The following is a 20,523-nucleotide window of genomic DNA, read 5'->3' as shown; positions in this document are numbered from 1 at the left end:
TCCTTTTGCCGTTGGCTCACCCTCCAATTGCTGCCGCGGCCGGCGTGCCGTGCTGATCCGATGGCAGGAGCCAGGTGCTTCTCCTGGTCTCCCATGGGGTGCAGGGCCCAAGCACTTGGGCCATCCTCCACTGTACTCCCTGGCCACAGCAGAGAGCTGGCCTAGAAGAGGGGCAACCGGGACAGAATCCGGTGCCCCGACCAGGACTAGAACCCGGTGTGCCGGCGCCGCAAGCCGGAGGATTAGCCTAGTGAGCCGCGGCGCCGGCCATCAGCCACCTTCTATAGTGCATTATAAAGATTCAAAATACCAAATGTTGAGCTCTAGCTCCAACAGCTCAAGCAATGTAATACAGTGTACAGTATTGTGAGCCTTAATTTCTTTATCTGTAAAATGAGATCAACATCTACCTTGCTAACATTAAAACACAACTTTATTTGTTTATTTATTTATTTATTTGACAGAGTCACAGAGAGAGAGAGAGAGAGAAGGTCTTCCTTCCACTGGTTCACTTCCCAAATGGCCGCTACGGCCTGCGCTGCACCGATCCGAAGCCAGGAGCCAGGTAAAACACAACTTTATGAAAATTACTGCAGACTGGAGAAATCTAACAAAAATATATCAAATAATGCATACCTACAGTATTAACTGTGCTACAGGAGTTAAAAAAAGAACTACAAGGACCAGAATAAACACAAGGTGATAGGGGAAAGGCCACGTTGGTCATTTGGAGCTAAAGAATCGTAGAAGACCAGAATACATCATCCCAAAATATGCTGCTTTGGCATGAGGATTATTCTGAACTGCATGAAATTAAGAAGAAGCAAGACACCAAAAAAAGCTCTCTGCTCTCCCCCATGTGCCTAAAAACGTGCCATAAATGCTCCAAAGTCTCCGTTTTCCCTCTTTATGCAGAGGAACAAAGGTTGATCACTGAAGACAACTCTATACTCTCATCAACCTGGAGATGGCAGCACAAGAATCCCCTTAACAAGTTTTAGTAACTAGCCTTAATCACGAATTTGATCCCACAATTTGCCTCTCCTTCTGACTCAAAATCGTTTCCTTTATCTTGTCACTTCTCAGAAAATCTGTTAGAATAACCAATGTTATCAACCACCTTTTTTTTTTTTTGACAGGCAGAGTGGACAGTGAGAGAGAGAGACAGAGAGAAAGGTCTTCCTTTGCCGTTGGTTCACCCTCCAATGGCCGCCGCGGCCGGTGCACCGCGCTGATCCGATGGCAGGAGCCAGGAGCCAGGTGCTTTACCTGGTCTCCCATGGGGTGCAGGGCCCAAGCACCTGGGCCATCCTCCACTGCACTCCCTGGCCACAGCAGAGAGCTGACCTGGAAGAGGGGCAACCGGGACAGAATCCGGCGCCCCAACCGGGACTAGAACCCGGTGTGCCGGCGCCGCTAGGCAGAGGATTAGCCTAGTGAGCCGCGGCGCCGGCTGTTATTCTTTGTTGAAGACACTATATATGCCAGAGATCTAAAGCTAACTTTTTCAGAATTACTTGTTCTCTGGATATATGAAATACACAGGTTCAACTTCAGTTTGTTTTTCTCTTACTAATTTGCCTTTTGTAGTATGGGCCCCAGACAATGAACCTAAGCTGCACAGAAGGAAAAGTTAATTTTCCTGTCTACAAAATAAATCCAGTTAGAGAGGCCTTACCATAACTATCTTTCAGAGGGTCATTTTGTCCTGTAAATGCTGAAGCTTTGGCTGCTCCACTAGAGAGAAACAGCAAATCTGCCAGGCCATCATCATGGTGCATCTTGAAGGGATCTGGAATGAAAAAAGAAATCCAGAATTCATTCCCAGTGAGTGTAACTAGAAATATCAACATTTCTTAATATCCTATGATGAATACTGATTAGTTAACTTACTATGCTGTCCATTAGTAAGTTAAATAAGTTGAGCTAATGAGACTGTACAAGAGAGGGAATCAATATTCATGAATTCACTTGTTATGATTTAATAAAATATAATCCCTTATTCTCTAAAATTTGGCTATCTAAATGAGATAGTAAACAAATACAAAGAACTGAAAGGACAATTAATGTCAACTCTAGAGAAAACTACCACATCGTAACATAATTACATAATATATATTCATTTGAAGTTATTTCAAGAAAGACAACCAGGGCTGGGCATTTGGTACAGTAGTTAAGACACTGCCTGGGGGCCAATGTTGTGGCACAGCAGGTTAAGCTGCTGCTTTCCAATGCCAGCATCCTGTATGAGCAACCAGTTTGAGTTCCAGCTGCTCCGCTTCTGATCCAGTTCCCTATTAATGCCCCTGGGGAAGCAATGGAAGATGGCCCAAGTTCTTGGCCCTTGCCACCCACATGGGAGACCCAGAAGAAACTTCTGGTTTCAGCCTTGCCCAGCTCTGGCCGTCGTGGCCATTTGGGGAATCAACCCATGGGTAAAAGACCCTGAGAGAAGGAACAAACTCTAGACTCTCAGGAGTTGGCATGAGTAAAGGTACTCAAACTAACATTTTTTTATGCTAAAGTTGGAAAAAAAAAGCTTTCTAGGGAAACTGTCTCAAAATTTAACTTATAACTATCATAAAGGCCTATTAAAATAATGATTGCTGGACACTGAGAATCTCTATCCTTGATATTTCTATTTCCCTGTATCATTTCAATTAAGCCACTTAAACTGAGGCACTTAGGTGAAACCCCATTCCTTGAGAGTGGTCATTTCTTTGCCTCTGAAGCAGTTACACCATCCTCTTTTTATAAGGATTTTCAGGATAAAGAGAAACAATCGTGATAGGAAATGAACATAAGCAGAAGGAAAAACTGAGAAATTATTGGGGATGGAGCAGGCCCCCATGTTTCTTCTTCAGATACACAGAGGGGCTAGAATATGAGATGATAAACATTCATTCTCCCCAGTTCCATACTGTCTGGGCTAGCTGCTGCTTGATCTGCTTCTCACAATTCCTCTGAAGGAAAACAGAATGCTTATAGGGTCAGAGAGTAAATGCTGGGGGTTTACAAATCAGAATGAGAGAATGCTAAATCACATGGAAAAATGGATGATTTCTACAAAGTTTTGCATGTATTCATGAATTTTTTTTTTTTTTTTTTTTTTTTTTTTTTTTTTTTTTTTTTTTTGACAGGCAGAGTGGACAGTGAGAGAGAGAGACAGAGAGAGAAAGGTCTTCCTTTGCCGCTGGTTCACCCTCCAATGGCCGCCGCTGCAGCCGGCGCACCGCGCTGATCCTGGCAGGAGCCAGGAGCCAGGTGCTTTTCCTGGTCTCCCATGGGGTGCAGGGCCCAAGCACCTGGGCCATCCTCCACTGCACTCCCTGGCCATAGCAGAGAGCTGGCCTGGAAGAGGGGCAACCGGGACAGAATCCGGCGCCCCAACCGGGACTAGAACCCGGTGTGCCGGCGCCGCAAGGTGGAGGATTAGCCTATTGAGCCACGGCGCCGGCTGTATTCATGAATTTTTAAAAATGATTTAGTTATTTGAAAAGCAGGGTGAGAGAGGAAGAAAGAGAGAGAGAGAGAGTGAGCAAGCAACTTCTACATTCTGGTTCACTCTTCAAATGGCCCCCAACAGCCAGGACTGGACCAAACCAAAGCCAGAAGCCAAGATCTTCTTCCAGGTCTCTCACGCAGGTGCAGAGGCCCAAGCATTTGGACCATGTCCCACTGCGTTTTCCAGGCCATTAGCAGGGAGCTGAATCAGAAGCAGAGCAGCTCATATGGGATACCAGCAGCACAGGCTGAACTTAACCCACTATGCCACAACACCAGCCCCTATTCATGATTTATTTTTAATTGGGTGTCTGTCACATTCCCAATGCAGTATGCTCTTAAAAAGCAAAGTAACAGGCCCACCACTGTGGTGCAGTAGGTAAAGCCACTGCCTGCAGTGCCAGCATCCCATATGGGCGCCGGTTTGAGACCTGGTTACTCCACTTCCGATCCAGCTCTCTGCTATGGACTGGAAAAGCAGCAGAAGATGGCCCAAGTCCTTGGGCCCTTGCACCCATGTGGAAGACCTGGAAGAAACTCCTGACTCCTGACTTCGAATCAGCCCATATGTGCCTGTTGTGGCCATTTGGGGAATGAACCAGTGGATGGAAGACTTCTATCTTTAAACTTTCAAAAGAAAAAAAAAAACTACTTAAAAGAAAGTCCTAGCTAAGAAAGCTTCACCAATGAATTCTACCAATTCTTGGGGATGGCATTGTGGCGCAGTTGGTTTAAGCTGCTGTTTGTGAAGCCAGCATGCCTATCAAAAGGCTAGTTCAAGTCCTGTCTACTCTGCTTCTGAACCAGCTTCCTGATAATGTATCCGGAAAGGCAGTGGCTGCCACCAGCGTGGAAACCTGGATGGAGTGCCTGGCTCCTGGCTTTACCTTGGCCCAGGTCTGGCTGTTGTGTGTACTTGGAGAATGAACCAGTGAATGGAAAATTGAGAGCTCTCTGTCTTTCAAGTAAAAATAAATAAATCTTTGAGAAAATTCTTCACAAACTAGAACTCATTTCCAGTACTACCCAAACAAAACTGAAAAAAAAAAAAGTCACTTGAAAACTACAGTCCATGATCTACTATGTCTTAAAATATGGCTTCAAAAATCCTCAACAAATAGACTTATATATTTATGCCAAATTATAGAAAAACCTAAGGATCATAAGCAGGAATGCAAAGTTAGTTTAACATCCAAAAACCACTTAATGCAATACAAAGCAACAGAAGAAAAAATAAAAAGATACAAAATTATCTTTACAGATACAAAAAAATTACTTGACCAAATCAATACCATTTTGTGATAAAAACACTTAACAAATTAGGACTGGAAGGACATATTTTTATTCTGATGAAAGGTATCTACAAGCCAGCGCCGTGGCTCAATAGGCTAATCCTCCGCCTTGTGGCGCCAGCACACTGGGTTCTAGTCCCGGTCGGGGTGCCAAATTCTGTCCCGGTTGCCCCTCTTCCAGGCCAGCTCTCTGCTGTGGCCCGGGAAGGCAGTGGAGGATGGCCCAATTGCTTGGGCCCTGCACCCCATGGGAGACCAGGAGAAGCACCTGGCTCCTGGCTTCGGATCAGCACGGTGCGCCGGCTGCAGCGGCCATTGGAGGGTGAACCAATGGCAAAAGGAAGACCTTTCTCTCTGTCTCTCTCCCTCACTTTCCACTCTGCCTGTCCAAAAAAAAAAAAGAGGTATCTACAAAACATGCATAACTCATAGCATATTGAATGGTGAAAGACTAGATGCCTCCTCTTAGAACCAGGGAATAGGCCGGCGCCGCGGCTCACTAGGCTAATCCTCCGCCTAGCGGCGCCGGCACACCGGGTTCTAGTCCCGGTCGGGGCGCCGGATTCTGTCCCGGTTGCCCCTCTTCCAGGCCAGCCCTCTGCTGTGGCCCGGGAGTGCAGTGGAGGATGGCCCAGGTGCTTGGGCCCTGCACCCCATGGGAGACCAGGAAAAGCACCTGGCTCCTGGCTCCTTGCCATCGGATCAGCGCGGTGCGCCGGTCGCATCGCGCTGGCCGCGGCGGCCATTGGAGGGTGAACCAACGGCAAAGGAAGACCTTTCTCTCTGTCTCTCTCTCTCTCACTGTCCACTCTGCCTGTCAAAAAAAAAAAGAACCAGGGAATAAAACAAAGACATCTACTCTCATCACTGCTTTGTTTTCTGTTTTCTTGTTTTTCAGAGGCAGAAACAGAATCAAGAAGGGGAAAGAGCTCCCATCTACTACCAGTTCACTCCCCAAATGCTGGCATCCCTGGCCAGGGCCAAAGCCAGAAGCTGGGTACTAAATACTTGTATCCCTCATGAGTGGCAGGAAACTAATTACTTGATTCATTACCACTATCTCCCAGGGTCTGTATTAGCAGAAGTTGGAATCAGGATCCAATCAGGAGCTGGAGCTGGAAACTGAATCCAACTACTCTACCTAATGAGGGATAGTAGTGTCTTTTTATTTTATGACCAATCGATCAATGGTCAATCAGAGTGACAGAGAAAGAGACAGAAAGAGAGATCTTCCAAATAGGGGTTCAGACCTCAGGAGCCAAGAACTCCATCCAGGTCTCCTTTGTGGATGCCAGGAACTCAATTACTTGAGCCATCATCTCTTGCTTCCTAGGCATATAAGCAGAGAGCTGGATCTGAAGCAGAGTGTCTGGGACTTGAACCAGCACTCTGATAAGGGACACCGTCATCTCAAGTGGTGGATGGTGGCTTAACCCACTGCCATACCAGCAACCCCAACACTGGCATCTTTAACAGTGCAGTTACATGCTTACCTTCATTCTCATTTTTATTTAATATTATACTAAAGGTTCTAGAGAGAGGAAAGAGAAGGGAAAAGAAGGAAGGGCAAGGGGGAAAGGTCAAAGGGAGGGAGGGAAGGAAGGAAAGCAGGCACCCAGGTACCCAGGCTGGAAAGAAAAAGGTCAAACTCCAACAGTCTCCCCTTATCTACAGGGGACATATTCTAAAAACTCCAGGGGATGTGTGAAACTGCATGATTTCAAAACCTTTACACATGTGCACTATGTGGTTTTGCATACATACCTATGACAAATTTTAATCTGTAAATTTTTCACAGTAAGAGATGAATAACTAGTCATAAAACAGAAGAATTATGATATACTATATAAAGGTTATTTAAAACATATGAGTTATTTAGTTCTGGAATTTCCCACCTATTTTTTAGATTTATTTATTATTTACTTGAAAGGCACAGCTACACAGAGGTAGAGGCAGGCATAAAGAGAGAAAGAGAGGGCTTCCATCCTCTGGTTCACTCCTCATATGGCCACAAAGACCATAACTGAGCCAACCACCTAACATTTTCAGACCACAGTTGAAAGTCTTTAGAAAATCCTAAAGAATCCACTAAAAAAAAAAAATCACTAAAACTAATAAATAAGTTCAGCAAGGTTGGAAGATAATAAGATCAATAAACAAAAGTGATTATATTTCTAGACACTTGCAATGAATTATCTGAAAATGAAATTAAGAAACCAAATACATTCAGCATATGCTGCATTGAGTTGAGAAACAAAACTGTGCACTTATGTTAAACGGATTTTCAACAAGAATTCCAAGATCATTCAATGTGGAAGAAACAGTCTTTTCAAATAATGGAGCTGGGACAATGGGATTCCAATAGGTATCCATTCTGTTATATTCCATCTATTCATACAATAGAATTTGGACCCTTAACTCTAACCATAAGAGAGGGCTTCAAAAAGTTTATAAAAATGCATATTATGAAAAAACCATGCATGCAGTTGAAAATGTTTCTGCATCAAAATAAAGTTTTAAAAATTTTTATTTATTTATATGAGAGGCAGACAAACAGAAACCACCAACAGGGAGAGCTCCCATTTGCTGCTGCATTCTCTAAATACCCACAGTGTCCAAAATGGGACAGGGCAAAAAACACCAGCCGGGAATATGATCCAGGTCTCCCATTTAAATATTTCTATTTTTGCCAGACCTTCAAAAAAGATGTAATTATTTATTTGAAAGGCAGAGTGACAGAGACAGAGAGAGACTGTTTCCATCTGCTACTTCATTCTCCCAATGCCCACAGGATAAAGGCAGGAACTCTATTTGGGTCTCCAAAGCCGGTAGCAGGAAGCTCTCTACTTAAGCTGCTGCCTCTCCAGTGCAGCAGCAGGAAGCTAGATGGCAAACACAAAGTAAATGGGACTCAAATCAGGCACTCTGATATGGAATTCAGGCATTCCAAGCAGTGGCTTAACCCAATGCACCACAACACCTGCCCCAAATAGGAACTTCCTAAAGTTCTCTCATATAAAAAATTTTACTCAAGGGACCAGTGCTGTGGTGACACAGTTAAATCAGCATCCCATATCAGTGCTTGTTTGAGTTCTAGCTGCTTTACTTCTGATCCAGTTCTCAGCTAACATACATGGGAAAGCAGTAGGAGATGGCCCAAGTCCATGGGTCCCTGCACCCATGAGGGAGATCTGGAAGACAAGAGGCTCCTGGCTCCTGTCTTCAGTCTTCAGCCTGGCACAGCCCTGGCCGTTGCAGCCATTTGGGGAGTAAACCAGCAGATGGAAGTTCTCTCTCTATACCCCTCCTTCTCTAATTCTACCTTTCAAACATTTCTTTTTCTTTTCTTTCTTTCTTTTTTCTTTTTTCTTTTTTTTTTTTACCCAAAAAGGATCAAAAGGGGCCAGCGCTGGGGTACAGCTGGTTGCTGGTGAAAACCCCAGCCTGCAGCACTGGCATCCCATATGGTAGCCAGGTCAAGTCTCAGCTGCTCCACTTCCAATTCAGCTCCCTACTAATGTGCCTGGGGAAAGCAGTGGAGGATGGTCCAAGTCCTTGAGCCCCTGTACCCACCCACGAGGGTATTTAATATATATTAAAGATTTATTTATTTTATCTGAAAGTCAGAGTTACAGTGAGGGAGAGGTAGAGAGAGAGAACCATCTGCTGGTTCATGCCCCAAGTAGCCGCAACGACCAGAGCTGGTCTAGGCCAGAGCCAGGAGTTTCATCTGGGTCTCCCATATGGTCCAGGGGCCCATGAATTCTGGCCATCTTCAGCGGCTTTTTCATGTGCATTAGCAGGGAGCTGGATTGGAAGTGGAGCAGCCAGAACTGAAACTGACACCCATATTGGATGCTTGCACTACAGACGGTGGCTTTACCAGCTACAGTACAGCTCCAGCCCCTCCGATATCTTAAAAATCACCATGAATCTAGAAAAGTCAGTAATTGGAGAATGGTAAAGAAACATCACAAATACCAGTCCTTTGGAACCAACCACGGACATATTATACATTAGATGGGAAAAATGATGCCATGTCTAAGTGGAAACCAATAACCTGAGCTCTCAACTGGGCCAACTGACACAGAGGAAGCAACGGAACTCCTCTGAGGCCCTTTTGCAATTCACAATGCTTACCACCTCCAGCTCTGGCAACTACAGATAAGCTTTTTCTAAAAATAAAAAAAATTATAGGAATTGCGTATGAGCTAGTTTTCTCTTCTGTCAAATGAGAATAATAATATATATTTGGCATAGTTAGGTAAGGAACACCGATAATATGTATGTAGTGGCAAGAGCAGGTGACTGGTACAAAACAGGCACTCAACAAATAGTGTTTTATTACTGTAATTACTTCGGGAAGAATTACGGTTCTATTTTTCAAAGAATATGAAGTTCAGATAATTTATTCAAAACAGGTTTTCAAACAGAGAGAACTACAGGACATTTGGTGCCTCAGAAGAAACAATCAATGAAAAAAAAAGGTCAATAGATGTTCTGAGTAAATAATTATGCCTTGCTTGTGCTTTATGACCTATATTTAAGCTTAAACGTTTTCTGAGTAGTGGTTGTGCTTTTTCCATTTTTATGTCACAGCTCATGGGCAAGAGTTACAGGCAAACCTATGCTTACCGTTCTGGACAGGATTCACCATTTGCTCAGGCTCGAAACAAAAATTTGTATCTTCAGGCCAGTTCTGGCTGTTCTGATATTCCTGGTAGCCCATTTTCTCTTCAAGGAATTCAGTTGAAGATCCTTAAAACAGAAACATCAAAAAAGTTACTAGAGTAGAGTTTCTTGTTGTTGTTGTTTTTTTTAATGTAAAGATTTATTTTATTTATAAGTCAGAATTAGAGAGGATGGGAGACAGAGAGAGAAATCTTCCATCTGCTGATTCAGTCCACAAACGGGTGCAATGGCTGGGACTGGACCAGGCCGGAGCCAGGAGCTGGGAGCTTCCTCCAGGTCTCCCAAATGGGAGCAAGGGCCCAAGTACTCTGACCACCCTCTGCTGCTTTCCCAGGCACATCAGCAGGCAGCTGGGAGCTAGATCATAAGTGCAACAACCAAGATTTGAACTTGTGTCCATATGGGACACCAGTGCTGCAGACAGCAGCTTAACCCATGTGTCAGAGCATTGTCCCCCTATAGTAGGGTTTCTAGGATATACAAGGGTACTTCCAAAAGTTCATTTAAAAAAAGGAGTTAAAATATTTTGGTGCTCAATATTTTGAAATCCATGCATTTTTCATAATACATATTTCCAAAAGCATTACTTTAATTTTTATTATTTATCTAAGAAACAGAATGCAAGCTCTCACCCAATGGTTCACTCCCTAAATGCCCACGATAGACAGGGCTAAGCCAGACCAAAGCTGGGAGCTTGGACTTCAGTCTAGGTGGCAGGAATCCATTACTTGAGTGACATTCCAGGGTACATACTAGCAGGAAGCCAGAATTAGCAATGGAGCTGGGACTCAAACCTAAGCACACCAACACAGGATGCGGGCATCCAAAACAGCATCTTAATTTCTGTGCCAAATACCTGCCCCCAAAATGGGTGATTTTTATGGTATGTAAATTATACCTCAATAAAGTTACTTTTTAAAAGCACAGATTCGGGCCAGCGCCGTGGCTCACTTGGTTAATCCTCCACCTGTGGCGCCAGCATCCCATATGGGTGCCAAATTCTAGTCCTGGTTGCTCCTCTTCCGGTCCAGCTCTCTGCTGTGGCCCAGGAGGGCAGTGGATGATGGCCCAAGTGCTTGGGCCCTTGCACTCCCATGGGAGACCCAGAAGAAACACATGGCTCCTGGCTTCAGATCGGTGCAGCGCCAGCTGTGGTGGCCATTTGGGGAGTGAACCAACGGAAGGAAGACCTTTCTCTCTGTCTCTCCCTCTCACTGTCTATAACGCTACCTGTCAAATAAAAAAAAAAATCTATCTACCTCAAAGCAAAGTAGAAGGAAGTACCAGGATCATGCCTCCTGCATTATCAGTCAACTCATCCAGTTGTCCCCAGATGCACATCTACTTGCACTGGAAGCATGCCCTCATTTCCATGTTTCACTGAACCACTGAACTAGGATTTCACCGTCATGAAGTGGTTTGGGAAAATAAAGAAGAATAAAACAAGATAAATGTTTGTATATTACGTATATCCTCTCCCTGTTGATGGCCAGGGAAAGCACTAGAAAATGGCCTAAGTTCTTGGGCCCCTGCACCCTCGTGGGAGAACTGGAAGAAGCTCCTGGCTCCTGGCTTTGGATTGGCCCAGCTCTGGCTGTTTTGGCCATTTGGGGCGTGAATCAGCAGATGGAAGATCTCTCTCTCTCTCTCTAACTGCTTCTGAAATAAATTAAAAATCTTTACAAAAAAAAGAATGGGAGGGGGTTAATGGACTATATTTTTAAGTAAGATGTTGAATCATCACCATATAACTAAAATACGTTTTAGAGAAAAGTACCCAATCCCTAAGAAATTTATCTTTTTTTATTTTTTTGGACAGGCAGAGTGGACAGTGAGAGAGAGAGAGACAGAGAGAAAGGTCTTCCTTTGCCGTTAGGTCACCCTCCAATGGCCGCCACAGCCAGCGCACTGCGGCCAGGGCACCGCGCTGATCCAATGGCAGGAGCCAGATGCTTCTCCTGGTCTCCCATGGGGTGCAGGGCCCAAGCACTTGGGCTATCCTCCACTGCACTCCCGGGCCACAGCAGAGAGCTGGCCTGGAAGAGGGGCAACCGGGACAGAATCCGGCGCCCCGACCAGGACTAGAACCCAGGGTGCCGGCTCCGCAGGCAGAGGATTAGCCTATTGAGCCGCGGCGCTGGCCAACTCTCCCTTTTGAAGGGAGAGTTAACACTGTGAATGACAAAGCCTCCCAAGTCCTATCTGCCAACTGGAGCTTCTAGTACAACTTGCTTCTCTTTGGAAGTTATGGAAACAGTCCTGTCCATAACCAAGAGGTTTCTTCTACTTAAAAAAAAAAAAAAAATGCGTTTATTTGAAAGGCAGAGTTAGAGGAGGTTCCTCAGGGTTTCCCATGTGGGTGCAGGGGCCCAAGCACCTTCTGCTGCTTTCCGAAGCAGAGGAACAGGGAGCTGGATCAGAAGTAGAACAGCAAGGATTCAAACAAGTGCCCATATAGGATACTGGCCCAGCAGGCGACAGCTCAGCCTGATGGGCCACAATGCTAGCCCCTCTTCCACTTTTTTCCCAATTTTATTTCTTCACTTATTTATGAGAAAGAGAGAGAGAGAGAAAGAGAAAGAGAGAACAAGAGCATGTGCAGGCAAGCTCCCACATCCACTGGATCACTTCCCAAATGCCCCTAACAGCTGGTGCTTGGGCTGGGGCTGAAACTGGGAACCAACAACTCAGTCTACATCTCCCAAGCGGATAACAGGGAGCCTATTACTATTACTTGAAGCATCACCATTGTCTCCCAGAATCTGCATTAACACGGGGTATCAGAAGCTGGAGCCAGGTATGGAACCCAAGTGTATCATACGTGATGTGGGTATCTTAACCAGTAGGCCAAAATACCTTTGCCTTCTACTAACTTATAAGAATTCTACTGAAAAGAGATTCCCCCCTCCCAATTTTAGGCATATTTGTCACAAATACCATTTTAAAAATTGTATGTTTTCATTTGAAAGGCAGAGAAACACAGAGAAATAGACAGAGATTTCCGTTGGTTCACTCCCCCAAATGCCTGCAACAGCCAGGGCTATGCCAGTCAATAACCAGGAGCTGGAACTCCAATATGGAAGACAGGGCCCCAAGTACTTGACCCATGCTCTGCTGCCTCTCAGGGGGCATACTAACAAGCAGCTGAAATCAGCGGGGCTAGAACTACCGGACACTCCAGTTTGAAATGCAGGTGTCCATGTGATGTCTCAACTGCTGTGCCAAATGACCATCCTTCTCAAATCTTTTAAAGATGGAAATAGATAATCAAAATTGTATTTAATCAATAACAGTTTACAAAGGATATTTCCTACATCAACTCTTTTTTTTTTTTAAGATTTTATTTATTTATGTGAGAGGTAGAGTTACAGACAGTGAGAGGGAGACAGAGAGAGAGGTCTTCCTTCCGTTGGTTCACTCCCCAAATGGCCGCAACAGCCAGAGCTGTACCGATCCGAAGCCAGGAGCCAGGAGCTTCTTCTGGATCTCCCACGCGGCCGCAGGGGCTCAAGGACTTGGGCCATCTTCCACTGCTTTCCCAGGCCACAGTAGAGAGCTGGATTCGAGGAGGAGCAGCTGGGACTAGAACAAATGCCCATATGGGACGCTGGTGGCACAGGCGGAGGATTAACCTACTACGCCACTACACCGGCCCCATCCCTACATCAACTCTTAACAAATGGCTAAAGTATAGAAGTAAATATGTCTTCTGGAACCCAGGAGAAAAGAAAAAGATCAAGTACCGTCAATATAGTTCAGATGTGGAGCCTACCATGTGATGCTGCAGAAGAAACATGATCGTGCAGTGTAGCCTTATACATTTATGCCTAAGCAGAGCCAGAGGTTTAAGTGTGTCATCTCCATCCTCTAAAGTGTCCCCTCTCCAGATGGCCTCCTTTTGCATGATCTCTAAGAGGCAACTTTAAATGGCATTTCAGCACAACCTCCTCAGAGTTGACTGGTTGAACTGGGTTAACTGAATGATTTAATATCCTGTAGTATTTCATATGTACATCGTTATGTCAGCAGACACAAAGGGCCAGTTCTACCTAGTTCATTTACTTGTTGTAGACTATGCTGAAGAAGAATCTCAAGGCTGACAGAAACAACAGACTCAGGCACTGGGTAAAATTCTCAGAAGAGAGATAAAACAGCAAAAACTAATCCAATGGTGATTAGCCAGCTCAGAAATAACAGCACCATAAAACATGAAATAATTTTAAAAACCAGAGATTAGGTTGTGCATGCAATTGTCCCCCAGCTAAACTTCCACCCCTAGAATTGGGTTATTCAAGGCAAAACCAAGAAAAGATACAGAAAAAACAAGAAACATCAAAAAGAGTTACTTTTTCTATTCTAAATAATTGACAAGGGCCACAGCCCTAGTGCTATGGAATAAGCTGCCACTGGCGACACCAGCATCCCATGTGAGGCACAGATTTGAGGCCTTGGCTTTTCTGATTCCACTCTAACTCCCTTCTAGTAAGCCTAGGAGAGCAGCAGATGATGATCAAAGTACATGGGCCCCTGCTACCCATGCAGGAGATCAAGATGGAGTTTCAGGCTCCTGGCAATCACCTGGCCCAGCCTCAGCCTTTGCAGCCATATGGGGGAGTGAACAAGTACATGGGAAGTCTCTTTGGGGCCGGTGCTGTGGCACAGTGGGTTAAGGCCCCAGCTTGCAGTGCTGGCATCCCATATGAAAGCTGGTTCGAGTCCTAGCTGCTCCTCTTCCAACCCAGCTCTCTGCTATGGCTTGGAAAAACAGTAGAAGATAGCCCAAGTGCTTGGGCCTCTGCCCTGCGTGGGAAATGCAGAAGCTCCTGGCTCCTGGCTTCGGATCAGCTCAGCTCTAGCCATTGTGGTCATCTGGGGAGTGAACCAGTGAATGGAAGACCAGTATCTCTCTCTCCTCCCCCCATATCGCTTTCTGTTTAACTCTCCCTTTCAAACAAATAAATACATCTTTTTTAATTTATTAATTAAATGACAGGAGGCTTTTTTTAAAAAAAGATTTATTTAGTTATTTATTTGAAAGTCAGAGTTACACAGAGAGTGGAGAGGCAGAGAGAGAGAGAGGTCTTCCATCTGCTGGATCACTCCCTAACTGACTCCAACAGCCACAGTTGGGCCAATTTGAAGCCAGAAGCTTCTTTCAAGTCTCCTACATGGGCACCAGTGAGACCTGGCTGCTCCATTTCCAGTGCCACTCCCTGCTAATGCATCTGGGAAAGCAGTAGAAGGCCCAAGTGCTTGGGACCCCATACCTATGTGGGAGACTGTGATGAAGTTCCCGGCATCGGGCTAGCCCAGTCCGGTCTGTTGCAGCCATTTGAGGAGTGAGCCAGCAGATGAACGATCTCAATATCCCTCTCTAACTATTTCAAATAAATAAAATAAATGTTTTTAAAAGTTCAGATGTTAACACTACAAGTTCTTCATCTTTTGAAAAAAGATACATGCGTTCTTGTTTTTTTAAAGATTTATTTTATTTATTTGAAAGGCAGAGTTACAGAGAGAGAGAGATAGAGAGAGGTCTTCCATCTGCTGGTTCACTCATCAAATGGCCATAAGGGTCAGAGCAGAGTGGAGCTGAGCCCATCTGAAGCCAGGAGCCAGGAGCTTCTTCTGGGTCTCCCACATGGGTACAAGGAGCCAAGGACTTAGGCCATCTTCCACGGCCTTCCCAGGTGCATTAGCAGGGAGCTGGATCGGAAATGGACAAGCAGGGACTCGAACCAGCACCCGTATGGATTACTGGTACTGCAGCCCAGGACTTTAACTTGCTGGACTACAGCACTGGCCCAAATATGTGAGTTCTTAATTCAGGCTTTGCACACACACTAACCACATTAAATTTGGCACAGCCCCTTTATCTCTCTTCATCTCAGTAATGACCTTTAAGGATACTTGTTCACTTTCACTTTCTTTTCTTTAATATTTTTGTTGTTGTTGCTTATTTGTTTTAGGCAGAGTTAGAGGGAGGGACAGAAACTCTCTACTGGATGGCTCACCCCCTAAATGACTGTAATGGCCAGGGCCAGGCCAGGCTGAAGGCAGGAGCCTAAAACTCCATGAGGTCTTCCACATGGTTAGCAAGGGCCTAAGCCCTCTGGCTATCCTCCGATGTCCTCCAAGCACTTAAGCAGAGAGCTGGATTAGAAGTGGAGCTGGCGTAGTGAGTAAAGCCATCACCTGCAATGCCAACATCCCATTTAGGCAATGGTTTGATTCCTGGCTTCTCTACTTCTGATCCTGCTTCCTACTAATGCACCTGGGAAAGCAGCAGCAGAAGGCCCAAGTCCTTAGGCCCCCGTATCTATGTCAGAGACACAAAAGAAGCTCCTGGTTCCTAGCTTCAAACTGGAGCAGCTCCAGCTATTGTGGCTATTTAGAGAATGAACCAGCGGATGGAATTTCTCTCTAATTCTGCCTTTCGAATAAATAAATATTTTAAATTAAAAAAAAAAAAAGTGGAGCAGCCAGGACTGGAATCAGAGCTCATATGGGATGCTGGCATCCCAAGCAGTGTCAACCTGCAGTGCCACCACACTGGTCCCACTGTTCACCTCTTTTAAAAGAAAATTGTACCAATCTTTGCATGCTGTTTAAAAGCTATTAAAGACAATTTGTTCAGGGCCTCAACAATATCAAAGCTTCTCACAAATGTGGGATTCTAATCTAATACTCTTCTTCACTAATTAAATGATCCATGCTAGACTTAATTTCTTATCACTACAATAGGTAAGCCTGTGGGTAGGATGGTCTTCTGGCCCTGGCTAACGCCCATACTCCATCCTGTCCCTATGCCACTGCCTGTGAGATCAACGATCCCCTGCTTGACATGCCTCCTACTGACACACATCTGAAAGCCATGACACTGGTTTCACAGCTTCTACAGTACCTCTTTGATGATCCTCTCTTTCTCTCTCTCTCTCTCTCTCTCAGATTTATCTCTTTGAGAGGCAGAGAGACACACGGACAGAGGCAGAGAGACAGAGAGGGAAAGGGAGAGAGACAGGTATTCCATCTGTGGTTCAATCCCCAAATGGCAGCAATAGCCAGAGCTGGGCAGATCCGAAGCCAGAAGCCAAGAGCCAGGAGCTTCTTCCGGGTCTCCCACGCAGGCACAGGGGCCCAAGGACTTGGGCCATGTCCTATTGCCTTCCCAGGCCATAACGAGAGAGCTGGATTGGAAGTGGAGCAGCCCGGACTTCAACTAGCACTTACATAGGATGCTGGCACTGCAGGCGGTAGCTTTACCTGCTATGCCACAGCGCTGCTCCCACTCTCTTTTTTTTTTTTTTTAACATTTAGTTATTTATTTGAAAGTCAGAGTTACACAGAGAGAGGAAAGGTAGAGGGGTGGGGGATGGGGGTCTCCCATCGGCTAGTTTAATCCCCAACTGGCTGCCATGGCCAGAGCTGCGCCGATCAAAGCCAGGAGACAGGAGCTTCTTCCAGGTCTCCCACATGGGTGCAGGGGCCCAAGGACCTGGGCCATGTACTGCTTTCCCAGGCCATAACAGAGAGCTAGATCGGAAGTGGAGCAGCCAGAACTTGAACCAGCACCCATATGGGATGCCGGCACTGCAGGTGGCGGCTTTACCCGCACGCCACAACACTAATTCCCCCCCTTTTTAAAGATTTATTTCATTCATTTGAAAGTCAGAGTTACATAAAGAGAAGAGGCAGAGACAAAGAGGTCTTCCATCTGCTGGTTCACTCCCCCAGTTGGCTGCAACAGCTGGAGCTGTGCCAATCCAAAGCCAGGAGCATCCTCCAGGTACTCCCACACAGGTGCAGGGGCCCAAGGACTGGGGCCAGCCTCCACTGTTTTCCCAGGTCATAGCAGAGAGCTGGATCAGAAGTGGAGCTGTTGGGACTCAAATGGTGCCCACATGGGATGCAGGCACTGCAGGCAGTGGCTTTACCCACTATGCCACAGTGCTGGCCCCCTCTCTCTCTTTTTAAAAGATACGTTTATTTATTTGAAAGGTAGGCAGAGAAACAGAGAGAGAGAGAGGTCTTCCATGCCCTGGTTCACTCCCCAAATGGCTGCAACGCCTGGAGCTGGGCCAATCCGAGGCCAGGAGCTTCTTCCAGGTCTCTCATATGTGTGCGGGGTCTTAAGCACTTGGAACATCTGCTGCTGCTATCTCAGGCTGGAACAGAAATGTAGCAACCCAGACTCGAAACAGCTTTAACTGCCTTGCCATAGCGCCAGCCTCCATGTTCTTTAAATTTACATAAATGGATTCACTGTTATTTTTTTTAAATAATTTTTAAAAATTCTGTTGGTTTGAATTTGATATAATCCATATAAACAAAAGCCCTTAAGGTGCCATATTATTTTTTAAAACTGCTCTGTTGCCTTTCCATCGGCCAGCAGCCATCAGGTAAGCCAGGATGGGCGCGTACAAGTACATCCAGGAGCTATGGAGAAAGAAGCAGTCGGACGTGATGCGCTTTCTCCTGTGGATCCGCTGCTGGCAGTACCGCCAGCTCTCGGCGCTGCACAGGGCGCTGCGCCCCACGCGGCCTGACAAGGCGCGCAGGCTGGGCTACAAGGCCAAACAAGGTTATGTCACCTATAGGATTCGTGTACACCGTGGTGGCCGCAAGCGCCTGGTTCCCAAGGGTGCGACCTACGGCAAGCCTGTCCATCATGGCGTTAACCAGCTCAAGTTTGCACAAAGCCTTCAGTCTGTTGCCAAGGAATGAGCTGCCACTGAGGAGGTCTGAGAGTCCTGAATTCTTACTGGGTTGGTGAAGATTCCACGTACAAATTCTTTGAGGTTATCCTCATTGATACATTCCATAAAGCCATCAGAAGAAATCCTGACACCCAGTGGATCACCAAGCCAGTCCACAAGCACAGGGAAATGCGTGGGCTGACATCTGCAGGCTGCAAGAGTCGTGGCCTTGGAAAGGGTCACAAGTTCCACCACACTATTGGTGGTTCTCGCCGTGCAGCCTGGAGAAGGCGCAATACCCTCCAGCTGCACCGTTACCGCTAACTCAAGTAATGTTTGTGAAATTCACACCTAATAAACCATTTAGGACAGTCAACGTCTGCTTAAAGGTGTTAGTTGTCTGTTAAAACTAGTCTGCCAATAATTTCATGAATGCTTTGTCAAATTATGAAAGTTAAAAGTGCAATAATGTTTGAAGACTGGTGTATCTTGTTTCTAATAAGGTAAACTTTTATCTTATTAGGGGATTCATGTGTCAGTGTTTAAAACATGCTGTGTGGTAAAATAGGTGTAAAATAAACTCTTTAAAAGAGGAAAAAAAACTGCTTTGTTGAGATATACAAAATATGCACATACTTAAGATGCTCAATGTGATAAATCAGCAGAAAAAGAGCATAAATTTAGGCAGAAGATCAGGTACTAGCCACTGGTCTTGGAAGACCTATGTTGTTAACCTGTTGAATTTCTCTGAACCTCAGTGTTCTCCCCTGGTTCAGATCCAGCTCCCTACTAATCTGCCTGGGAAAGCAGTGGGTCATGGCCCAAATACTTGAGTCTCTGCCACCTACAAGGGAGACCTGGATGGAGTTATAGGCTCCTGGCTTCAGCCTGGCCCAGCACCAGCCATTGTGACCAGTTAGGGAATGAACCAGTAAATGGAAGATCCTTCTCTTTTCCTACTCTCTATCACTCCACCTTTCAAATAAATAAATATTTCAAAACTAAATAAAATTAATGGTTACAATGGCATGTCACAGAAAAGGTGGGGGAAATATCAGAATATAGTATTCAGTAACAGTCAACACTGTTAAGCAACAGATAGGAGAACATTTTACATCGTTATTACAAAGATAAAACAAATGACAAGGCAAATATGTTATATTCATATATATGTTAGAGAATGATAAAGCAATCATGGCAAAATATTATATTTGGGTAAATCTGGGAAAACCAGAGTTCTTTGCTCTATTCTTTTCACTCTTCCATACATTTGAAATTAGTTTAAAATTAGAAGTATTTGGGGCCGGAGACGTGGCTCACTTGGTTAATCCTCCACCTATGGGGCCAGCATCCCATATAGGCACTGGGTTCTAGTCTCGGTTGCTCCTCTTACAGTACAGCTCTCTGCTGTGGCCCAGGAGGGCAGTGGAGGATGGCCCAAGTCCTTGGGCCCCTGCACCCGCATGGGAGACTTGGAAGAAGCTCCTGGCTTCAGATCAGCGCAACTCCGGCCATTGTGGCCAATTTGGGAATGAACCAGCAGATGGAAGACCTCTCTCTCTCTCTCACTCTCTCTCTCTGTAACTCTTTCAAATAAAATAAATAAATCTTTTTAAAAAGTAGAAAGGAAATGAGTTTAGGAAAACAACTTCTTTTTCCTGTGTCAAACCAGCATGCTTGTCTTTGAAGTATTTTCAAAGAACACAGAGTACTTGTTTTACTTTAACCAGAAATTCTGCTGAGTGGACACAGTTGAAGGATGGATGATACCATGGCAGTAACTTTGCTGTATCTTACATAATGTTCCTATAAAAATACATGTCTTGGGGCAGGCGCCGTGGCTCACTTGGCTAATCCTCCGCCTGAGGCGCCAGCACCGGTTCTAGTCCCGCTGCTCCTCTTCCGACCCAGCTCTCTGATATGACCTGGGAAAGCAGTAGAGGATGGCCCAATTCCTTGGGACTCTGCACCCAGATGAGAGACCTGGAAGAAGCTCCTGGCTCCTGGCTTCAGAATGGCACAGCTCTGGCCAATGCGGCCAACTGGGGAGTGAACCATGGATGGAAGACCTCTCTATCTCTCTCTCTGCCTCTCCTTCTCTAATTTTGACTTTCAAATAAATAAATAAATCTTTAAAAACAATCTTTAAGGGCCAGCGCTGTGGCGTAGTGGGGTAAAGCCCTGGCCTGAAGCACTAGCATCCCATATAGGTGATGGTTTGAGTCCCGGCAGCTCCTCTTACAATCCAGCTCTCTGCTATGGCCTGGGAATGTAGTAGAAGATGCCCCAAGTGTTTGGGCCCCTGTACCAGCATGGGAGACCAGGAGGAGGCACCTGGC

General features: G+C 45.5%; 1 protein-coding gene and 1 pseudogene across 38 annotated transcripts in view; one reads left to right on the top strand and one right to left on the bottom strand.

The window, feature by feature from the left end:
- The window catches only part of MAP4 (microtubule associated protein 4), a 193,900-nt gene that overhangs the window by 62,426 nt on the left and 110,951 nt on the right, over positions 1 to 20,523 (bottom strand). For all 37 annotated transcript variants that reach the window (XM_070050869.2, XM_070050870.2, XM_070050883.2 and 34 more), the window contains 2 exons: positions 9,432 to 9,554; positions 1,679 to 1,792 (listed from right to left, as the gene is read on the bottom strand). In XM_070050869.2, the coding sequence (XP_069906970.2) occupies positions 1,679 to 1,792; positions 9,432 to 9,554 (237 nt within the window). The remainder of the gene's footprint in view (positions 1 to 1,678; positions 1,793 to 9,431; positions 9,555 to 20,523) is intronic.
- LOC100338987 (large ribosomal subunit protein eL15 pseudogene) lies at positions 17,784 to 18,786 on the top strand (annotated as a pseudogene). The gene has a single exon (XR_016214855.1). The product of XR_016214855.1 is annotated as a large ribosomal subunit protein eL15 pseudogene (transcript).

This window comes from Oryctolagus cuniculus, chromosome 10, assembly GCF_051225735.1.
Source record: "Oryctolagus cuniculus isolate XC-2025 breed Fujian yellow rabbit chromosome 10, ASM5122573v1, whole genome shotgun sequence".
Lineage (NCBI taxonomy): Eukaryota > Metazoa > Chordata > Mammalia > Lagomorpha > Leporidae > Oryctolagus > Oryctolagus cuniculus.
The sequence above is the reverse complement of the archived record's forward strand: the minus strand, read 5'-3'. Positions and strand labels throughout refer to the sequence as shown.